The sequence below is a fragment of the Barbatula barbatula genome, assembly GCF_947034865.1.
Source record: "Barbatula barbatula genome assembly, chromosome: 17".
Lineage (NCBI taxonomy): Eukaryota > Metazoa > Chordata > Actinopteri > Cypriniformes > Nemacheilidae > Barbatula > Barbatula barbatula.
Genome location: NC_136780.1, coordinates 5,766,417 through 5,790,167, shown reverse-complemented (window position 1 = coordinate 5,790,167; position 23,751 = coordinate 5,766,417). Strand labels below are relative to the sequence as shown.

At 40.0% G+C, this 23,751-nt stretch overlaps 2 protein-coding genes across 2 annotated transcripts in view; one reads left to right on the top strand and one right to left on the bottom strand.

Moving 5' to 3' along the window:
• Positions 1-458: 458 nt before the first annotated feature.
• Positions 459-1,266, top strand: uts2a (urotensin 2, alpha; the record flags this gene model as incomplete). Its single annotated transcript, XM_079478264.1, has 4 exons — positions 459-561; positions 797-907; positions 1,024-1,067; positions 1,153-1,266. The coding sequence occupies 4 exons, from the start codon at positions 459-461 to the stop codon at positions 1,264-1,266; spliced, it is 372 nt and encodes a 123-aa protein (XP_079334390.1).
• A 6,870-nt stretch (positions 1,267-8,136) lies between these two features.
• The window catches only part of camta1a (calmodulin binding transcription activator 1a), a gene marked incomplete at its 3' end in the record, with an annotated part of 300,879 nt that continues 285,264 nt past the window's right edge, over positions 8,137-23,751 (bottom strand). Inside the window, exons 11-23 of the mRNA XM_079479109.1 lie at positions 15,321-15,448; positions 14,977-15,167; positions 14,800-14,878; positions 14,346-14,700; positions 13,303-13,766; positions 12,773-12,951; positions 12,276-12,519; positions 11,696-11,767; positions 11,044-11,064; positions 9,726-9,925; positions 9,378-9,452; positions 9,120-9,150; positions 8,137-8,169 (exon numbers count right to left, since the gene is read on the bottom strand). Coding sequence (XP_079335235.1) covers positions 8,137-8,169; positions 9,120-9,150; positions 9,378-9,452; positions 9,726-9,925; positions 11,044-11,064; positions 11,696-11,767; positions 12,276-12,519; positions 12,773-12,951; positions 13,303-13,766; positions 14,346-14,700; positions 14,800-14,878; positions 14,977-15,167; positions 15,321-15,448 — 2,072 coding nt within the window. The remainder of the gene's footprint in view (positions 8,170-9,119; positions 9,151-9,377; positions 9,453-9,725; positions 9,926-11,043; positions 11,065-11,695; positions 11,768-12,275; positions 12,520-12,772; positions 12,952-13,302; positions 13,767-14,345; positions 14,701-14,799; positions 14,879-14,976; positions 15,168-15,320; positions 15,449-23,751) is intronic.

Below are 23,751 nucleotides of genomic sequence, written 5' to 3'. Positions count from 1 at the left end.
CTTGTTATTGGCGACAGTGTATGCCCAATAAATAATGTTATTAAAAATACTGTCTAAAAAGATTGTGAAATATATTTTCATCCATTTTTATGTCGAATTGACTTGACACTTGTGACTAAATAAGATGGATGATTTATTCATAAAATCAGCCATTTGTTTACTGCACTCTGAAAATTGATAGATGAACATTTGCACACCTGGGTTCCCCCATTTATACATTCAGTAAAACAGGTCAGTCAATAAGATTCAAAGGTAATAAACTGACCGCAGAGCTGATTCACAGTTTGTTTTATGCATTGACAGGATTCACATTTTAAAATAAACCTCTCAATAAAAATGTTAATTTATTATATGATTAATTTAGCTTTGGCAGAGTGGGCATATAAGATAAGAGATGATCCATTCACTGTATTCACCAAAACTCCAAGCTCTGAAAGAACTTTAAACCTTCAGCTGAGATGATGTGCAACCTGATTCTGTCCTGCTCTCTCCTGATCTCCTGCAGTCATCTGCTGGCACATCCCGTCACAGACACAGCCGAGATGACTTACGACAACTCTGGTGAGTGAACCCAGACATTTTGAGGTGTTTGGATAATACTTATTTTATTTCACATTTAGTCAAATCTGACCTCATGGATAATCAATGCTTCTCTCTTACAGTTTTAAGAGTGTGCATAAATCTGATATTTTCATTTAGAAATTTAACACACCTGATGCCCAACAACAGAGGATAGATTGCACAATGATACCAGGGGATAGCTGATGAAAGTATGCGTGTATGTTTGCTTCTGTAGATTCAGTGGAAGAGGCTGGAGCTTTCAGTCCTGACGATATTTCTCTCGCCGATCTCAATGATCTCCTGCAGAGGGCAACAGCAGGACACCCCTCGCTGCTCAGCAGAGACGGTGAGACTCATTCATAAGCTAGACATTTATTCCAAAAATGTACAATAACACCATTGTTCAAGGCTCAGGTGGTCAATTCCCTTAAATCTCTCACTTCGAATGCTTTCCATGCACAGGTATCAAATTGTCTGGGCTGATTCCTAAAGACGCTCTAAAAGAGGTACATGAAATAACACTTTGAACATGTACAGTAAATACAGTATTCTTGGATTTATTGAATTTTTGTTTTATTGATATTTCTAAAGGTTCTGCTAGAAAAACCCTATCGCCTCATGCCTGCCGGTTCTCTCCGGAGTAGCAGGAGACAGTTCAGGAAGAGAGGAAGCAGCGCGGATTGTTTCTGGAAGTACTGTGTTTGAGAAATAAGTGAGCAGTGACTTTATGAGGAGAGTGACATGGCTTGTAAAGCTTTTTCATATACACACAAAAATTGTTAGTAGGACTTCTCGTATATTTATATTGACATTATTTATTTGTTTTAAATAAGCTCATGATATTTTCAACCCCCATTTAGGTTTCACATTAACATCCATGAAACGGAGACACGCAAACATAAGAGCAAATACTGTAAACATAGCAAACATGCATGATAGCTGAAATAACATGGTATTGTAAACCACTTGTGTACATTATCTGCAAGCTTAACATAGTTTTTAATGTGCCTTTACATTTGACTAATATCCGACAGTGGAATATTTAAAGACAATATTGTGTTTAAAGGAACAACCACAATACCTGTATGCAAAAACCTCTCCAAATAAATGCAAAAAAACTATATTTATTTGTGTAGCTGATATTATTTCATCATGCGCATAGCATGGTTTATTATTGAAGATGGAACTCGGGATGAGATTCGGGTGTTTGTCTATACCTGACTTTGGACTGACTGATTTACACAGCTCCTCATACTATCCTTTAGCCTTGAAGACTGGACATCCACTTTGCCGGAGAAGAGAAACGGTCTCTGGATGCATCCAGGGACCTACTGACCACACAAACATGACAGGCCAAAGATATAAGTCACACTGGTCATATATTGAATCACATTAGAGAACAGTGTTAATGGATTACCTGCTGTGGACTCTTGAGGGTACGAATCTGTACACTGATACTCCTAAACGCGGGAGGTCTCTCTTCTCTAAAGTATCCCCTTTTGATAGCAGGATCTCAGATGAGCCCATGGGCTCTGGTTCTTCTTGACCAAGATTCATAGATCTAAGGATCTCGACCAGCTAACAGGGCATGGATGCACGCACGCACGCACGCACAAGATAATATGAACCAATGGAAGAAAGTAAATGTACTTTTCTAACAGTGTCTGCTGCATTGTGTACAGACCGACTATCACCACACAAGACACACAGCAGCAAGAGACAAAGTGATATGCCAAACCTCCCCATCATTAAAATTGATCTGTAAATCAGAATAGAATCATATGAAAATACACACAATTCAGGACTATTATAGTTTAGTCTATTTAGTATGTGTATCTATCATACGGCATATATCATTTAAAATCAAACACTGTGAGTACTTATAATAATGTAAAGTACATTAAAACATACAAACAAATCATCAACTGAATGGAATATTACAGACAAATATAAAGATTTTCTTACCTGACTACTGGAATTCACAGGTCGCTCTGTACAGTGAACTGCGGCTACAGCGAGCTCTCACAATTTATATCATCAGAAGTGCATCTCTGACCAATAACTGTGCTTGGATCCAGAGGGCAGTTACCTGGCCCATAAACCCTGTAACTGACCTCATCACTGTCCCCCGTTCCATCTTCAATAATAAACCAGAAATTGCATTTTCAGTACAAACATAGTTGCAGACGCAGCAGATGTTTCCTGTTTTACTTACAGCTAAAAAGAGTTATGACCTTTAACTTTTTCATATATCACCACCACTGTCCTGATGTTAACACGAAGTGTTTATCTTTTTAAAATGAGAGACCGATTGACCATAATGACTAATAGGTGGTCGAACTTGACCTGTTATCATAATTTAAGAATGTTTCAAAAAACATCATGTTTGATTCAGTTGAAGGCAGATAACAAGCCCAGTGTCAGAAAGTTGAAATAAAATATTAAATTATTGAATTCCATAATTAAATTAAAGGAGTAATGTGGGGCTGTTAGCTTCATCGAGCGGTGATGTTGGAACCAACGGCTCACTCCATTTACATTTACATTTATTCATCTGGCAGACGCTTTTATCCAAAGCGACTTACAAGTAGTTTTATACAGTGGCACATTACTGCAGAGCAATCAGGGGTAAGATGCCTTGCTCAAGGGCCCTTCAGTCATGACCAGCTGGCACTGAGATTAGAACCATTAGGCCACAGCTGACTCCACTTTAAAAGCATTACGGCAACTGACAGAGGACAAACATGTCGTCACATTTTCGCTTCTTTGCTGAAGGAGATAATATATTTGCGAAACATGCTCTATAAAGCAGTTTCATGTAAGGGGACACGCGGTGTATGTCGATAGAAATATCTCATTCTAAGGTTATAAAAACATAACACTTCATTATGTAATGTCTTTAAGAGTTTTGAATATTATATTGCATTTCCGTCAATAGATACTCCAAAAAACTACACACTGGACCTTTAACAAATATAAAAGTATTCAATAAAATATATTTTTAATTATTATTAGATTTACTCCATAATGTTTCTTGATTTAATAAAAATATCTAACACACAAATAATCAGCGAAATGAAAGGACACGCGAAGCCGATTTTCTTAAGTTTTCCCCTTTTATTATTTTACAGCAGAGAGAATATAAAGCATTCAGAAAACATCTTTCATATTTTAAGGGCAATTCAAAACATTTTGCATGGCTTCAGCAGCTGAATTCACTTTTTAAACATCCATCAATTCAGTGACTCTTTAACATGCACAGTTACAAAAATAAACCGTTCAAACCCTGGGAGGAAGAAAACGAAGACATAAAAAAAGAGAAAAAGTCGTCGAACTCAACAGGGGGTTTTAGGAAGGGAGAGGGCTACATAATTGATAAAGACAGAGAGAAAGACAGCTAGAGGAGAGGAAAGATCTAACACTAGTTTAACATGCAAAGTGTAGAGCGCCCCATGTGTAGCTTGTAATAAAGTCAGGGCCACTATTTTCAGGATTCTGAAAGGGATGAAAACGTGCAGCTCCGTGAAGGGTGACGTATAAGCGCTGTCCTTAAACTACTGCATTCTAATCTCACAACACTGGCATTTGCATAAGAGTCAGCTACGTGTGTCCAATACCTCACCGTCCCTGTTAGGTCTACAGGTCTCCACTTCAGGAAATTGCTTATTGCTGTGTGTCTGTGTCTGTTAAAACTAACGGGATAATTTCAAGGGCCTTGTTTTCCTAAAGGCAGTTGTTTGTGATGTTACAGAAAAACGAAAGCGATGAGGTATCTTCTGTGGGCTGAGCTGTGATACCATTAAAGCATTCGAGACTTGAACCCGTATGCAACCGGATGAGGTTATATTTTCAGACGTTTACAGTATCAACTACAGCTGTCCTCTTTTTAAAGTTCTAGTTTATCTATGGCTATAATAAGTGTTGTGATGATGACTTTGTTTTGATATTGTGATGTGGCATATCAATGTCAGTGTGTTTATACAGTGACTCTGACCTGGAGAAGCTGTATGGGTTATGCATCATATGATACATCCATGCTTATTTACACATTCGTAAAGACCTATTACATCTAAATGGGCTCCATCGTTCTTGTGACGCTCTTCTGACAAATGAGTTTTAGGGACAATGGGATTTCCTTAGGTAGGCCAACTCAGCTCACATAGTTGATAAAAAACTAAACAGCATGACAGAATCACAGTAATTTGATCAGAATGGTCTGGCTCGTTTCCCGATAAGCAGCAGCTAAATCTCAAGCGACCCGCTCTACTTCCCTCCTATTTGGCACCTGAGTTAAGATACAAAAGTGAACTTATCAGATTCACACCGAGGTTTCAACTGCACTAGTGCCACGGACACTCCGATGTATGGACACAGTTCTGTGGTGTGTTTTTGTATGAGGTACGTGTTTCTTGACCTGTTTCTGTAACGGTGAAGTGAAAGCAATTCGAAACTAAACAGGAAGCCAAATCCTATTCGAAAGTAAGATTCTCGCTGCCCTGTACATATGAGAACTGACAATTTGACTGCTTGTCTGTTAGAAGCCCCTCATCTTTCGAAGTTCTGCAACCCATGAAACCAGCTGCTTTACAGAACAGTTTTTCTTCAACAAGTCTACCCGACTACCAAATCTACAAAAATAAGCATGCTTTGGGTGCTGTAAAGCCACCCGGTTATCTATGTTACCCATGCAAGCATTATAAGACTCCAGTTGCCACCGCAGTGCATTAGCTGACAACCTTTGCTGTGTAATCGGAATGGTGAATGCAAGGCAAGAACCGCAGGACTGAAATCCGCAGCCCTCGGTTTATCTGGCAGTTCCAGTAGAGGACGAGAGTTATGACAAACCCATCAGCCCGTGACGCAATAACATGAAACACATGGAGAAAGTGAGGATGAAGGAATGAGAGAATTATGTAATGAAATGTGGAAAATTTAAATCGACAATTCATTTCTTGCTAATGCCAGTTATTCCCTATTATAAAACCGTACATGCGGAATACTGCTCGCTATATGATCAGGCACTTCCAACATAAGAATTTGAAGATCGACAGATTAACATAGAAAACATGACAAACATGAGGGAACTGAAATGAACATATTTTGTGCATCATCAATTCAGATATTTACTGCCTTTATCAGTAATCCTTTTCAAGGTGACATAACTGCAACATTTACAGATCTTTGGAGGTCTATCAGCTCCTTGATTTTAGCACCAAAAGAACCCCGTTTAACATGCATAACAGGAACGCTCTTTTCTCGCCTTTTAATATGTGTGCATTTCGAAAGAGGTCATTGACACATTTGTTTCAGCTTCTACGTGAGAGACATGAACCATCATTACTGATCGACATTAAACAGAACATTTAAAGGGATAGTTCACCCAAAAATGAAAATTCGCTCATCATTTACTCACCTTCGAGTCGTTCCAAATGAGTATACATTGATTCACTCTGAAATAAAGAACATATTTGGAAGAATGCTAATAACCAAACAGATCTCGACCCCCAATGACTCCCATAGTAGGAAGAATTACTTTAGCATTTTGTTGTTGTTGTGTTGAACACAAAAAAAACATTTTTGAAGAATTTAAGACAGCAAACAGTTCTGGAGCACTTTTGACTACTACTGTCATTTTTCCTACTATGGTAGTCAATGGGGGTCGAGATCTGTTTCGTAACAAGCATTATTACAAATATTTTCTCTGTGTAAATCACAATAAAGAAATTAATACAGATTTGGAACAACTCAACGGTTAGTAAATGATAAAAAAAAAAATTCATTATTGGTAAGGTATCCCTTTAATGCTGTAAAAAATCACATATGAAACACGAAACAAACCAACTAAATGGGATATGTGATAACCTTTAAGATCCATTTTTAAATAAACCATCCTCCGAGACCGTCTCTGGTTGAATGTGTGAATATCTGTTCAGCAGTAATGAACTCACATCCTTTGTTAAGCAGTAGCATTCACATTACTTGGCACCGTTGGCAAAAAGATTCTTGGTAGCCCCAAAAAACAAACAAACAGATGTAAACATAACCTTTTCGTCTAATGATCAGTTTGCCTTTTCTCCTACCTCATTAATACAATATTTTTCATAACTGCAGGAAAGTCATGCGGCAGCAAAATGTTCTTCTCAAGAACATTCAAAGGAAAATAAAATACTCTTATAGTGAAATAGTTTTACAGAGCATAGCCACTAATGCTTTTCGTCTTTTTTGTATCTTTGTTCGTTTTTGTCATGCACATACAGTAGCGTGACATTATCCCAGGTATTTACACTATGTACAAACGATACAACCATACTTCATAGGCATTCAAACAAAACTATACAAATATTCAGATTTCTGATGCTAATCTGTTCGATCCCTTTCAATGAGTAAAATAATATATTTCTAAAATACAATCCCGCTTTGATAAATGTTTACGTACCAGCAACCCTCTTTATATACAGGAAACCGCTCAATTGTCAAAAATATGGGTTTGCCTAACCCCGGGTGTGGAGACCCTTTGAAATTTGTCAAATATATCAGGTAATGTATGTAACTTTTCACTAAACCACTTAAAAAGAAAAGCTTCATTACAAGATGAAGCCTGACAGCATTAACTGCATAGAAGGGATACTAAACCTAAAATTAGCAAATGGTAAATTATAAGTATTTCTGGACTTTTGGAGTCTCCAGTACATTCACAGAGTTTAAACAAATCAAATAAATAGGCATTTGCCTACTTTCGAGCATGCATAAGACAAGATCTCTCTGGAGCCAAAGATTTACCTCTCTGTGATTTCATTGGGCTTTGTTTAACAAAACTCAAATAAAGCTGGTTGTTGATCAAAGAATAAAATCAATTTCAAAATAGTTCAATTCAATTTTAGTTTGTTATCAAAATAAAATCACCCCAAACCTCCTCATTTCTCTCTTACATTCATTAGATGCCCACTTCTCCTGTAGCTAAAAGACGGGTGACCGCAGACTGGAAGAGGTTTCAAATAAAGTTTCTAAATGTTGATTAACGAATGTACAAAAAATGCACCCATAAACTATTCGCCGTATTTGGTAACAATTTGTCCCGCTAAACAAGTCATTTTTTCTTTAAAAACACACTTGGAACAGGCCCGGCCATGTTTCTGTGTCGACTCCATATTTTGTCACCATCGTTCTATGTTTCTCCATCATTCATGCGCGAGCCACTGATGAGCAAGACTTCATCCATCCTTTCTTCAAACGAACCACTTAAATAACACTCCTCAAAAATGACAAATCAATCCATTTAAAAGTGCAAAAAAATGCCACGAAGCAAATGTTACTCCTCCGAAAAACGGCATCCTTAAAGTTTCTTTGATCCCCGGCGGTTGGCTCCTTCGTTCATAAACGAAACGTCGAAGGAATAAAGAGATATGAAATAAATGCGGTAGTTTAGTAGCAGTAATATCAGTCGTACAGTAGTAAGTTACAGTGTTCTTGCTGTTATTTTTTCCTCTTGTAAAACGTCTCTGGTTGAAACAGAAAAGGTGAACAGAAGAGTCTGGAGAGTAATGTCACATTGTGAGGGGGCTCTTCTGGACGCTCTCATGTTCCCTGGCCGTTCTCAACTCTCTCACTCTGAAAAAACAACAGACAGGGATTCAGGTGAAACGTCTCACGGTCATTTAAAGCATTTATCTAAGAAAAAAGACGACTGGGTCTCAGTTAAAAGGAACAAAAGGTCGGTTTTCAACAGCAGATTCTGCACACATTGATTTTACAAGTTCAGAAACAGCGAGCAAGGAGCATTTGAACATATTTGAAGGCAGTAGTGTTTGACCTGGATTGTAGGTGAACTTCAAGAAAACCCTTTAAAGTCAACAGCTAACACTCTGTAAGCCAGTGTTCTTTGCAGTACTTCACTTGTGATTTGCCCCATTTTCTTCATTTCATCACCTTGTAAATTCTTTGGTAAGTAGATATATAGGACAAAAGCTTAAAATAGTCTGCATTTCATTTAATACATCAATTCAGTCTGAAACACTGAAACCTTTTCATCTTGTCTTCTGTGACAAGAAACTTAAGAGGTCTGCTCGTTCTTTTTAGATAGATAGATGGGTAGGTGGGTACATAGATGATAGATAGATGGGTAGGTGGGTAGGTAGGTAGAAAGATAGATAGATAAGAGTGTCAGTTCCCACATATGCAGTAATATAGGCTTTACATTCTCTCCAGTCAAGTCACATATCCCAGCATGCCTCTTGCAAAAAACAAGACCTATTATTGTCATCATCATGCAACATAATTTACACCAATCCACCTTCAGTTCTTCCATCCATCTTTTCCACTTTATCATTAAAACATTGAGACAGCAATAAAGGGGACTCGTTTAATGTGGTTAGTGTATAGCAAGGTGCTGCCGATCACATCCGAGGTCTTTGAACTCAGGCGTCTGTGCTTCTGGTAGCTGTCATGCAAGCAGGCATCAAGCAACAGTGATGGGGAAAGAGGGGGGTCTTTTCGTGTGTATGACGAGCGACAGAGAGACAGAAAAGGGAGACATACTGAATCGCTTAGGCTGCACTCACCCGCTTGAATAGTCTATGGTCCATCAAGGGGCTTTGCGTTAACAGCAAAACAACACCAGACAGCTATTAGCATACAGCAGATAAAATGAGGGAGAGGAGAGGGGCAAGGAAAAGAGGAGCCAAGTGGAGGGAGGAGAATTGTGTGCACCTCAAACTAAAACACTTGTGATTCATTAAAAATACATTTGAAGGTTTTTATGTCATAGTTGCAGGTGAATGATATGGCCAGTAGGGGGTGGTGTCGCAATGGGAAAATACCTGTGACGGCAACGTCTGAGAAACCTCATGATCTTGCGGGCGGCCTGGTCTTGCCTCTTGGTGAGCAAACTGCTACTGAAACAGAAACACAAGCATCGATCTTGTACGCTACATTTAATTTTGCACATTACATCTTGTACATTAGCGAAATGTCTCGCAGGGCAAAGCCCAGAACACTATGCCATCCGGAACAGATTCATAAGCGACTTTGGCACACTGTAGTACATCAAACACAGGTTGATATCAAATTTGGACCGGCGTTATGGGACAATCATTTTTTTCAGGGCAATAAATTGGAGTGCTGAGCTAGCACAATGTTTCGGAAGACAGTGGAGTTATGGGTTGTACCTGAGTTTGTGCTGGACCAGCGCGCTGGTGACTGTTCTGCGGTGGGGCCGCAGTCTGCCGAACTCTCTGTAGCTGCGGTAGCATTGCTGGATCAGCACGGCCGCCCGCCGGCTCTGTTGAAACTTCTTCTGTTCTTGGTAGCTGCGGAACTTGCTCTGGATAAGGATGGCGGCCTGCGTCATCTTTTTATAAAGTGCATACTGACACACACACACAAAAGACAGAAATGACAAAAAAACTGTTGATCCTTTGATATTCACACGATACAAATACTTGGTCATGTCGTGAAGATGTACATGATGATTCAATGGTTTTAATTACATGAGATAAACAACCAGTACATTTCTGCCCTGCAAAGGTAAAAAACATACAGTTTTGTAAAATTATTTGAGACCAGTTTTGCCAATTCTACATGAACTGTGGCATTTCCACTCCAGTTAAATTTCAACAAAACCAAACTTCAGGAGTGACAAAGTCACCGACAATTTGAAAGACGAAGGGGAAAATGCAAAAAGTGCATGAAAGATAAAAAAACACTTTTCGATCATATATTTATTTTCTAGCTTTTCCTAAAATACGTGTTAAAGCATTCACAAGTTCCTCTATGCAGCTAATAACATTAGGGCGATGGTAGAAGGGTATGCATATTTGCGTGCTGTCCAGGGAGGGAGCCCCGATCTAGCTGGTTCCTGCCAAACCCGGAGCACTCTCCCCCTGATTGGGGCGAGTGCACCAAGCTCCGAACCTGGCCGAACTCAGCATGCACCCCCCAGGTTATTGCAGGAGCAAGCGGGCTCGAGGAGAGTTGCTGGGGTGGTGGAGGGATGCTGAAAGCTTGTAGAGATAATGCAAGTAAGACAGCTTGTCTATTTATAGGAACGCTGCTTTGAGCTGGTAGGGTAGATGCAGTAATTGCTGTTTGCGGATCAGACAGGCTGATTATCTGCTCCGGCTCATCCCGAACTTTGTTAATTAAACATCATTTAGCATTGTGTTGTTTAAATATGAATATTAACTTATTTTCTGTGCAGCATTTTAGATGAAACAGTTTTTTATTTAGACCAGCATGTCCCATTTACATTTTTTGCACATAAAACTAAATTTACATTTAATATTTGGGGAAAATGCAGTTCAGAAAATGAAACAAAATTCATAATTTTACTCAAACACATATATGTCTAAAGTAAAAAATGTTTTTGCATTGGTCTCTTATTTCTTCTTTTTTTCACTGCTGTGTTTTGTAATCTTTTCCCAACCTTGACACAAATACAATAACTCATAAACAATGCATGTAATGCTTAAAGAAATAAGTAGTTACCTTCAAGGCTATCCATGTTAGCTTGTAAGGGGACAAAAAAAAGCGTGACTTACAGTTGCTAACCTGACCTTTATGCAAAAAAAATATAATTTTCTATAACTATTAATATATTTAATAATTTAATATATATTTGAAAATATTTTGAATAATACATCGTTAATATATCACCATACTCAAATATATAGGGTAATACTTTTAAGGGATGCACCGATACAATTTTTTAAAGACCAAGTACGAGTACTGATATTGTTTTCTGGTACTCGCCGATGTCTTAACCTTTTCACAAGACAGTCTAATAGATAGACTAATAAAAATAGAATATCTTTATAATTACAAACAAGTCCCCCTTAAACACATTTTGAAAAAAGAAAAAATGTACATAAATTTCAATCGGTTCTGAGGGAATTGATCTTTGGTATCGGTGCATTTTTACGGGTATGTGTACAAGAGCTTAGTATACTATAGTTTATTTTCATATACTTAAAACATAAGCACTTGGCGCCAATATGGAAGTGTGTTATTTCATATATTCCCATACATTTTTGTTTCGTAACTTTACATTGAAACAACATCAATACTGCAGGCTTATAATCGAAAACAAAGTACCACCAAAGACTTGTAAAGTCAGTGTGAGAGCATCTTAAAGGATTACCTGCTTGTACTTCCTGTAACAGCGCTGAATGACAGCGGTGGCTACTTCCTGTTGCTCGCGCAGTGGGCGTCCCTGCAGGGGGACAAGAAGAGGAAAAGGATTGGTTTGAGGAACTGGCAACCCGCACATTGACATCACCTGAGAGACACCAACTAGGCTGTCCACAGAGAGAGGGAATAAAGAAAAGAGATAACTGGGCTCTGGGGAGAGCGATGTGGGAGACCCAGTCACCTCGATTGGGTCCAACTGAAACTGTGAGAGGCGATGTGAGCTGTGAAATCTCTGTGGAAACTCATTACAGGCAGCCGCAGGAGGCAGCACATTGCATTGACAGGTGGAGGAAGAGCACAGCAGTCGCTCTTTAAAAGCCAGGCCATGCGCTGGTTAAGCCACCTTACCCATGCGGAAGCTGTGGGGAACTGACTACTCTATGTGTCTATGAGGACAAACCAACCATAGCAGGAAACAGAAAGGACGCCTGACGCTTTTACCCACAAATACCAACCTAGAGCTGATGCTTAAGTCCTGTTTCTATTTCCACATCACAAAAACCCTGCGGTACCGGAGCCCTGGCCTGTACCTTGTACTTGCGGAAAGCAGTCTGCACCAGCCGTGCAGCCTCGTAGAGTTCCCTCTGCTCGGGGTCGGACAGGGTGAGCTGGGCCAGCTCTCTCTCCACTTTGCTGTTGGAAGCTCGGAGGAACTCACTCCACTCGGCCGGTGCGGGCAAAGTCAGCTTTTCGAACTGGCCCTCACTCATGGGCGAGTTACCCGGGCTCAGGCTAGGGTTGGAGGATGGGGTCAGGGGTTCGCTGTATATGGGACTGAGAGAGAGAAATACAAACACAGAATTAGCTGGGATTAATGGAGATGTAATGTAAAACATGTTCTTCAAAATAATAAAATCACATGTGTGTGTACGCCAACGCAAGACTGAGTTCAGCTCATTGTGGCATCAATCAGAGGAAGCACCATGACTTATTTTAATTTGAAAAGCTCCGGTCAAATCGATTGCCTTCATCTCACTCGTCACCTCACATTTGTTATTTCCGAAGTGTTAGGTGACTGTCTGCTAACCTCAAGTGGATGATGCTGGGCAGTTGTTCCATGTCTCCCAGGTAACTGGCCAGCCAGCTCATGGTGTTGGTGAGCCCACTGTTGTCCAGAGGAACGGACTTCACCGCTGGGAAATGTTCCCGTTTGATACACTCTGGAGTGGCATCGATGATGTGCTCTGCCAGACTCATCATGTTTGCCTGTCAGGTGCAAAAACGCAGAAAAAGAAACATTTCTAAGTAACACTTTCAAGTGGATGCACAAGCTAACCCGGCAGATTGATCTAACCTTGGCACTGCAGAGATGTTTACTTGGAAGGAATGCATTGCTACGGTACAAGCCCTGGTATCCCCAGAGTGTCAAGATAAATAAGGCTTGACTAACTCTTACTCGCGATCAGAGTGAATCAATGTCAGGTGTATATTATGTGGTAACGGAGGTCTGAGCAGTGTGGGGCCACAACTGAAGCTCTCTCTAATGCAAATTTTACATAGTCGACATCTCTCTTTTGTTTTTAACCCAAATTTAATGTGAGTGTGCGCTGATCTCACCTGAAGGTCCTCCATGTGTGAGAGGCAGTCCTGATTCTCAAGATCCTCCTTATAGGAAAGCATCTCCGTGTCCCCCATTCCCAGCATGCTGAGGGACTCTCCACGCTGTCGCAGGCGGTTAGCCAGCTTCTCTTTCCCGATGATGCCACTGCTGCTCTTCCTCAGCGCCTCTCTAGTGGCCCTTGGAAAGTGCCCTCCACGGAAAGAGCCCATCTTTGCTTGCTGGATGCCCCCTGCCCCCAGACAGTCGCCGGGGGGGCTCTTGTCAGGACTAGAGGTAAGAGTCTTGGGGCTGGTGGACCGTTTATGTGTCTGCTGTTCCATGCTCAAAGGAGCCATCACAGGTATATCCAGCTGTGCTTGCACGGTCTCAGGGTTGGGCTTGTGTTTTTTGGCCAGGGGAAGATCTCGCTGGCACTCGTTGCTGTAGTAGCTGGAGGGCTCTGATCTCGGCCTTCTCAAATCTGTGGAGAAGAGGAAATGAATGTGAGGTAAACTCCAAGGAGAGGGCTTTATTATATTTCCATTGCATTTGCTTCCTCTCTGAGGTGCTGTTAGTGGTAATCCAAAACAATTTAGCGTCAAAATTTGATTTGCAGTCCTGCTCACTGAAGCGCATGCACTAAGCTGTTGCATTACGCGAAGGGGTTGTGCTCTTATCACTGTCAATAATGGGTCTTGAGTGCATTTCTTCTTATTTACATTTTAGAGGTTTGATTTAGAACGCTGGTATTCAATTAAAGTTTAAAGAGGTCCCGTTTCAAAATTTCCTTCCCAGCAATGGACCGACGGTCTTGCACCTTTTCAAGAGGCAATATATGTGTGTTCCAATGTTTTGAGTAGTATGTAAAAGTAAGATTTGGCTGTCAACTTCATGTTATCGTGCCCAAATGGATTTGCTGTAACTGTATGATCACGGTCTCTGATAGAGAATTTTGGGGCACGCTGCTCTACTGGTTGAGATACACTAACACCATAGCAATGCACAACAATGACAGAAATATACGTTTGAATGTCCATCAGGAATTGACTGAGGTTCTCACCAGGGTTCTGGTTGTTACAAGAGCTTGTTGTAGTGGTGTTGGGTGTACCAGAGTTTTGCCCACTTGGTGCCACAATACTGTTGCTAGCCCAGCTGACCATCCAGCTGTTGGAGGTGGTGATGTCACTATTTGGAGAGAAAGACATGCTGGAGGTTGGGGGCAAGGAGGATGGGTTCTGCTGTTGCTGCTCCTCTCTCTGGAGCTTCTCCAGACATTCAGCTAGTTTGGTGTGACCCCGGGAGCGGGCGATAGAGAGGGGCAGGCGGCCCAGGGAATCTGGGATAGCCAGTGCTCTCCGGTCCCATTTATACAAAACTACTGCAGCCTCCAGGTGACCCAAAGCACATGCCCACATCTATGAGAGATAGGAAAAACAAGCCGTTTCCCAAGCTGTTCATTCCATTCCTAGGGTCAGAGAGTAGTCTTAAAATAATGCAATTATTTGATCGCATACCAGTGGAGTACAAGAGAAATGATCGACATTGAGAGGGTCCACTTCCAGCTCCAGATCAATACTGTCAGCATGTTTAGTGCTAGACGAAAAATCAAGCAACATTCATTATTACAAATGTCAAACATCACAACAAACAAACATGTCAACAGAACCAATTGCTCTGATCTCCGGACTTACCGCCACTTAATGAGAGTCTGAATGAGGGTTGCGTAACCCTGGCCTGCAGCAAGGTGCAACAGGGTCATACCCCTGAAGGTCTTGGAGTGAATCAGATGTTTGGATTTGGCCCAGCAGGCTCGGTTCATCATCTTCTCACAAACAACTACCACACGACTCTCAAAGGAGCTCCCCGCCTGACCCGAGATACACTGCTGAAAAATAATTCGGTTTAATGTCCTCCCAAGCTCGCAATTTAACAGTCCTTTAAATCGGAGTTCATGAAAGGTCTGATGTTATCTTTCCAAAATGATGTATTATGTTTGTTTTGGAGCAGACAGTTAAGAATAACTGAGACTATTAACCTGAGACTGATTATTAGCGCCTCCATTTCCTCCTCCTCCGCTGCCCTGCTGCTGCTGACCGGCCATCTCAGCCATCCTGCGCTCCATCTGTTCCAGACGCTCCAGGATGGACATTCTGAACTGGTTATCTGCAGAGGAACCCAGGTAGCACAACAACCTCAGTTCAAGATCAACCACATTTAGTTTATGCAGTTCATCGAATGATTGTACATTCTACAATAATGTTTCATACGTTTCAAATTATTCAAAATTTATTAGTTCTTGTAAAGTTTTGTTAACACAGGTATGTTTCGGTTTCAAATATGTATTGATACATGTAAAATAAGATGTACTAAGATGCTGAGATATTGGTTATTGTTGGTTCATGTTAACTAATGTCAGCCAATGGATTGTTATTGTAAAGTGTTACAGATTGTACATTTCACACTTTGACAACATCATGTGAAAGTTGTCAACAACACTGTGGCGCTATAACTCAATGAGTTATTTAGATTTTTCTGTTTGGCCTGCATCCCTGTGCGAGACTCTATTGAATGTTTAATTAAACTCACTCATTACCCTTTATGCTATCCAATCAATTCCCAGTGTCTGATGTTATCAATCACCATTTCTCTAATGGCAGTCATTATCATAAATGAATTCAACCAATAATAAGGGGCATCAACACATTTAGCTTCAAAAACACAACTTGGAACATACACAGCGCATAAAAAATATCCCCAGGTAAACATCCCGTGTAAACTGACATGCTAGTAAAAAGCCAAAAATAAAAACCTGTCATCATCTACTCATCATCTACTCACCCTCAAGTTGCTCCAAATCTGTATAAATGTCTTTGCTAAAAATGTCATAAATAATATTTTTTGTGGCGCACTGTGTGGCCGTCTGCTACACCACTGCCCATATAACCAAAATGGCATGATCCATTTTTCTCAAAGGCTTTTCTTACATTCAGTGCTGACAAATACAATCATTACTGACATCTGCAGTAACTTAACAGATATGTCCTCCAAACAAATGCCACCCGAATACAGATTTTGTACAGTCCAGGTAGAGAGTCAGAGTGCTTGAAAATGTAAAAAATCTGCACAAGCTCACGTCTAAAGCACAAATGTTGCAAAGGTGCTGGGAGTGCAAGAACCAGCACAGGCTAACTACAGCTGCAGTGCTAAGAAATGCACGTGCCTCTAATGGAAGAGACTGTGGCAACCTGCTGCTGAGCGCTAACCAAGCGACAGGGCCATCCTGGTTTGTGGCTTGCTCCAGTGTCGGTTTACTGATGAACCAGATGTAAAGCACAAGAGGAGATGATAAAAGTGATGGCAGGTAAAAACACAATGTTGCAGCAAGTAGAATTTGTATTCTTTGAACTCATTGAACTGCTTGGGTGCCTCGTGGAAAAGTCATGAACATAAGTGTTATGATCTGATAACTAAGGACACACCAATGGTATTCAGCAATACACAATGTGGGTCTGTATACTGCTTGTTTGAAGAACTTGTTTCTTTCAAAGTTTTGTTCTCAGTTCCATTTTTTCCCCAAGACCAAACTATCTAGCTTACACAATCCACATTCATTTTACTGTATGAATGCCTTCTCTATCTATCAAAAATTGGCTCATTTCGATTTCATCTGAGAAATTTTAAGGCAAAACACAAAAATGATGCCTAAATTAAACATACTTAAGACCTCACTTAAGTTGAGTCGTAAGCCATGAAAGAGCAACCCCAAATAAATGACATTTTCTTGAGGGGAGAGAGTGAGTGTCTTTGTACAGTAGGCTTCAGTGTGCTCGCAAAATGTCACACAGTTACCGTGTCAGCAAAAGAAAAAGACAGATACTTTGGAGAGATAAAGAGAATAAAAGTAAGTCCTGGTATAGATGTGTGTGGCAGCAGCAGTTAGCAGCAGATTTGACATGTCTTTGTTCAGACACAGTGCTGCAGTCTGCTGCAGTGCAGATGATGTCATCTCCACCTGCTGCTGCGAGAGCACTCAAAATGCCACACACACACACTGCAGAGGGAGACAGGGGGTCTGGGGGAAGGGCTACATGCAGAGGGCGGAGATAGGGAAGTGTACACCAATCAGAGCTGAAGCAACACTGTGTAATTTTACTATAATTGTGACAGCCAATAGTGACCGAGAGCTCATATTATGAGCAGGCCTTCCGAAATGTGAGAATGAACAACAATATATTTTTTAATTAGACATAAAATGTAGACAGTAATTGGTAAGTCGGATTAATGCAGAATAAGTAACCATTGGTTGGTTTTGCTGGGTTGATGTTACCCAACCATGCGTTGAAAAAATCAAGCATACATGTAGGTTAATTTATAACCCAACAGTTGTTTTTTATCCACATTTTACCCAACCATGCTATACTCTGAATATAGTCATGGTCAATATAGTCAATATAGTCACTGTTTTTATAAAATGGTTAACCCCTTAAAACTATTAAGGCCGCATTAAACATTCAAGTGAAATGTTAAAATGCCATCCTTCTTTTAGAACAGGGTTTCTCAACCTTTCTCCTTTCACATTTATGAACGGCAGTCATTCATGGCCCACCTGTCAACAGATAGAGGTCACTGATGCTCCAAACATTCGTTTTAATTCTTAAACGTGACCCTACCGGTGAAAACCTAGCTAAAAAAATGATTTATACATAATTTAAAAAACATTCTGCTAACATATTACCTTTAAAAAAGCAACAAATCCTCACAGTCGGTCTTTACAGATTTCACTTTCACCAGCCCTCCCTTGTGACCATTTGATAGTTTGCACAAAATAAAACCCCTGTCATTATTAACTTTCCCAAATGCTGTTACTTTACCATGAAAGTAGAATTTTACCGGCAATTAATTAATATTGACTTGAGTTTGAAGATTCAAAACATCTCATTTGCATAGAAAACATGTTTGTAATGACATGGAGGTATGACAGAATTTCCTTTTTGGTGAACTATTTAAGATACTGTTGGTTTTTATTTTTTCCAGATGTTGCATTCCTGTACAAGCCTACAACACTAGCAAACACTGCCTTTACCTGATGTTTAAATGCCATCTCAACATCTGCCACTGTTTTTGGGACTTGAGGGACTCAACACAACCACTTTTCTTCACTGCCCTCAGAATGACGCACAGCCCTGACTCATGTTCATGGACGTCAGACATACGGTGTGAGTCGAGAGATCTTTTGGACTAATGGCAGAGAGAGAGAGAGAGAGAGAAAGAGCTGACAGATATCTCCAAGAGAGGAGAACTTCATTAAGGGTCTATTCACTATTTATTCCCGTGGGAGACTTGATGAATCAGGAGGAGCTGAACTCTGAGAGCCTGAATGTTTATTTTAAGCTCAGGGACTGCTTCCATACTGCATGTTTGATGATTGTGTCTTTTCTCTTACAAAAACACACAAACAAGCAAAGCATGCACACCTGGAATTATTATCAAGGCAATATTAATGCTCTGTCTTCTCCAAAAATAGGTTACTGGAGTCCCGGTCTAACTTCCACCTTCTCATAAAAGATGAGTGTGTAGTTACAGTATGGTTGCTCACAGGCCAAACACAACCTGGCCTGATCTTATTCGTTCTGTCATTGCAATAAACCACTGCAATAATGTACTGCATTAATATCTGATTATATGCAGGGGGATACAGTATATGCTTTATGTGGGCGAACCTGCGAAACCATGTCTCAGAGTTGATTGCCTAGAGGATCTTAGGCATTTACAGTGTCTATAGGTGATATTTTTACGTTAAACTGTGCACAAAGCGCAATATACTCTGAATACTGATTAAATTGTGTTAAAAGTAATTTGAGATACAGGAGCTGTTATGTAATGCAAACATTGCAAACAGTCTTGTGCTCCTAAAGAGTTGTATTTTGAGCCCGATTTTGTTAAACAATCAAAAACTTTTTAAGTAATCTGATTAAATAATGAAAACGTTTCAAAATTATAGTGAAAAGATGATATTACTCAGTTCAAGCAGTTTGCAGTGCATTGTGGGGTATAGCAATTTAATGCAAATGTAGTAGATCCTCAGTGTACATCCAAGCAGAAACTAAATACTGTCTGTTACTGCTAACAGTATAGAAAGTCGTGCATAGCATGTTTTTTTTAAACAAAACAAACAGTGTAACCTGCACTTTAGTTAATGACAAGAAAACCAAAAAGGCAATAGTGTCGGAAAGTAGCAAGGAAAACCATTCTGCTCTGCTGATCCATACCACAGACTCTAATTCAGCCATCACTTGACCACATTGATTACCATCAGGTGGTGGATAATACCCCCGATTTCCAGAATGATGGTATGCTGGAAAACCCCTTCCTGAGTTAGGCTCCGCTGGTTGACACAGGGTAATATTTAGAGGAAAAGGGGGAGTGCTGCTGGCAGAAGCTCTTCCAGCTGAGCCCACCATCTGCATTCGGCCTCACATCTCTCATAGAGTAAAGTGGCAACAAAAACAGGCAGGAGTCCAGGACTGACCCAAGTTCCCCCAGAGGGACACATAGAGACACTAGCTAATCCCCGCACTAGAGAAAATTTAACTAGAGTAAAATTACCAGTCAGTATTGAGAGTATGCATGTGATGTCATTTTCCCACGTGAACACTCCCTTGAGTGGCAAAACACTAAACTCAAAATGAGAATATATGGAAACGCATCAAATCAGTGTCTAAGGACACTGTGTTCCTTTATAAGTCGTAAGGATCAACCTCAAGTCCACTACTTTTAATTTCAGCAAATAATTGCATGTTTTTGTCCTGGTTTCTTTGTTTCTCCTATTGAAAGCAGCCATCTTGAATGAATAAATTAGGCATTTTATAGAGTACTTTATTGTGTATTTCTGTACACCCAAAGCACTTTACAATCATATGAGGCCAATATAGAGCCAATTGAGAGGGTGGGGATTATTAGGGGCCAAGATTGACAAGGGCCAGTGGAGGGAATCCCAGGACTCTCCTTATGAGAAGTGCCATGGGATCTTCATTGACCACAGGGAGTCAGGACTTTGGTTTAACGTCTCATCCAAAGGACGGTGCTTTTTACAGTATAGTGTCCCCATCCCATACTGGGGCATTAGGACCCATACAGAGGTCTCCCATCTAGGGACTGACTTCAGTCCTGCTCAGCTTCAGTGGGCAACCAGTCTTGGGCTATGTTGCCTTGGGTTTTACCACTCAAGGAAACGTGTCCTGGCACTCAAGGGGACTTGTCCCGTCATGTTCACGTGGGAAAGTAACGTTAATGCAAACCCTCTTTTAGAGAGCATGTATGCTTAGCGGGATAATTCAAGGTAAAATTAGTCTCTTATTGTTCCACAACCCAATGCTTTAACTTTCTCTCTCTCTTTCATGATACAGTACAATAAAAAGAGAAATGTGTTCTCAAATGAAACACCACAAAAACATCATGAAAGTTTTCCATATTCCATATCACACTATATGGTCATGTGTGAGAATTAACTTGGTTGATAAAGTCATTTACATAAATGCTTTCAAATCTTTGATTTGTGATCTTCATATGAAAATACTTTACTTTACATTACAGCAAAAAAAATAACTCTAATCACAGTGCTAAGGTTTAAGAGTTTATTCTATACAATTTGTAAAAGAAAAGGGCTGAGCTACAGGCTTCCAAAGACTGATATAACTCAACCATGCATTCTTGAAAGCAGAAATGTTTAGAGATGCAGCAGATTAAACATATTGCCCATACTAAACATTGTACCTTGATGTGTTAACACTGATTATGTCTTGTTATTTTTCAGATCAGCAGCACATTCATGATCAAGTAGCAAAACTGAGAAAAACCCTTCTGCACAGTAACATGTGAGATATCCATCATACAAGAACACTGGCTTGTTTGAGTAGGAGTCATTTACATCAAGAAGACACAAAGTTAATATGAATCTTAAAGGAAAAGATCTCCCAAAACGTTGATGGTGACCTGGGGTAAATAAATGATAAAAATCACCCTAAAGTACTTTATATGAACTTTCTGCCAGACATCATCTTTTGTGGTCAGTGGAAGAAAGCAAATCATGCAAGTCTGAAAATAGATGACGTCAACTAAATGACGACAAAATAGTTACCCGTAAAATGCTAAAATTGCTATTTACATCAAGCAAACACAGTTTAAAAGAAGTTACAAGCAGCACTATTACCCACCATTAAGGTGTCCTGGCCCCAGAACTGGAATGCTTACACAGAACAAGTCCCTATCAGTCTAGACTTCCAAAGCTCAGTGAGCGACTGCCATAACTGCGGAGAAAGCTACACTTTCACTGCATAAACATATCTCATCCTTTCCCAGGTGTTACAGCAAGAATAGAGTCTTTAAAACAGAGCATAACCTCAATTTAGCAGGATCTGTCTCTTTGGTCATCTGACCTGCTGTTTAAGAAAGCTCAGCCCTTCCATGAAGCGTTTATTCATGACGGCAATACACTGTGGTCAAGGTTATTATTAGTGATTGAGTGGGCTTGCATGTGCCTGAATGAGGAATCGAGGTTCAGAAGCTTTTTCAATTTCTCATTGACATTTTGGAGGCAAGCTTTACATTGCCATGTTTGCCTAAACTCAGGAAAATAAGGAGAAACTGTTTTGACTACAGGCTATTACGGGCATAAAAGAAGGGAAGCGTTCTGTAAAAGAGATAATAATAAGCCTCAAATAATCCAAGAAGTAAATAAAACAACATGTGTAACATTCTCTGTTTTATATGTGTAGAACAAAAGGTTGCTCAATTTGATCAACTTTAACTACCATCTTCTTCGGGTTGAATGGATCCCTCCTCTTTAGTATCCTGACAAACAAGCCACATATCAAATTAAATCAGGGCTGGCCCCCTCCATGAGCTAAATGCTTTACCCATCCTCCAAGACATGCCCTGGTTTAATCTCCAGCTTTAAGTGCCATTGTTTGACACGATTTATCCACGCACAAGCAAAATTCTTTATAGGGCTTGGCAATAGTGCCAGACTAATACAATATAAATGCTACGGACAGTCATGCTGTTCTCTGAAAAGACTCAACGAGCCCCTTTTTTCAAAACAAGGCCACGAAATGTTCACAAAAGACTCATCTATACTGTTCGTAATGATTTTACAGTTCATGTGACTCAGCTACATTTTGCTCAGCCTTCCCTGTCATCATTTAGACAAAGCGTACAAAACAAGCAGGCAACTATGCTGACTACGGTGCACAATGTCAAATATTTTTAAGTGATAAAACTAACAGCACAAATGCTTTCATCAGCAGTTTGTTTGAGTCCTCTTGTCTCTACCAGCAATAGCATCTGTCATTTCCTAATACACATTGTTACCTTAAGCTCCAGTTACTTAAAGAGCTTGTCATTCTTTTTAAAAAGACACAAGTCTTTCCTTAACCGCAGGCGTTAACCAATCAATTTCAGCGTGCCTCTAACAATCTAAGAGGCACTGCACCATTCTGCCTAACTGCTGTCTGATTTAACACTAATTAACGATGGTGCCCCGTGAGACACACTGAGTTAGATAGGAGGCACTAAAGTATCCTGCACTCTTCTGGGGTGTTACAAATAAGATCATCTCTATTTTCACTGCTGGATATTTTTAAAAAGGATCAACATTGCTATTTATTGCTGTTAACGCCTGTCTAAACATTAAAGCTATTTAAAAGGTTAAATAAAGACTTTGTCCGTTTTTAAAATCAGAAACACTATAAAACCGTGCTCACGTAGTCAAACACAAAGTTCAAATGGCAATGTTTATTGTGCACTGCACAATCAGTCAAGAAAGTCAACAAGCTCGCAAGTAATAATGGGTACGGATGCAACCTGTGGTTATATGCAAAAACACTGTTGACAGAAAAAGGACCCCTTTCCATACAAGCAGGGTCAGTTTCATAACCATTGCCATCTATGAAATATCCTGACCAGAGGTTGAGTTAACTGCTCTGACATTTCCTTTGTTACTCTAAATAAAGATTGATCCATTTAGTAAGCTCCTGGAAAACTAAATACGTACCCTGGTCTGGTTGAATACAATGTAACTTGTGTGCAAATATCGTTACAAGGATGATACCATATAAATGTAGTGACAGTATGCTATGGAAAAATATATATTTACAAACACTGTGAATTTGTGATTTGCAACACCTAACTCCATCAGATTACATAAACAACACCATGCCGGATATAACCTGGTAGAGACTAGAGAAGAAATCAAATAGAGAGAGGTATTGAGATTTTCTTTTGTCAGGTGTATTAACCCTTTGGATTTACACGACCGTGTCAACTCAGCCTGTTACTGTAACTGTCAACAGGTTGTTGAGCAAGGACCCTTTGAAAGAGGCTTAAACGCGTATCTTATGATAACAATCTTCACTTTCACCAATACAATTCATAACCATTCGCAATGTAGGTTGCTGAAGTGCTCGGTG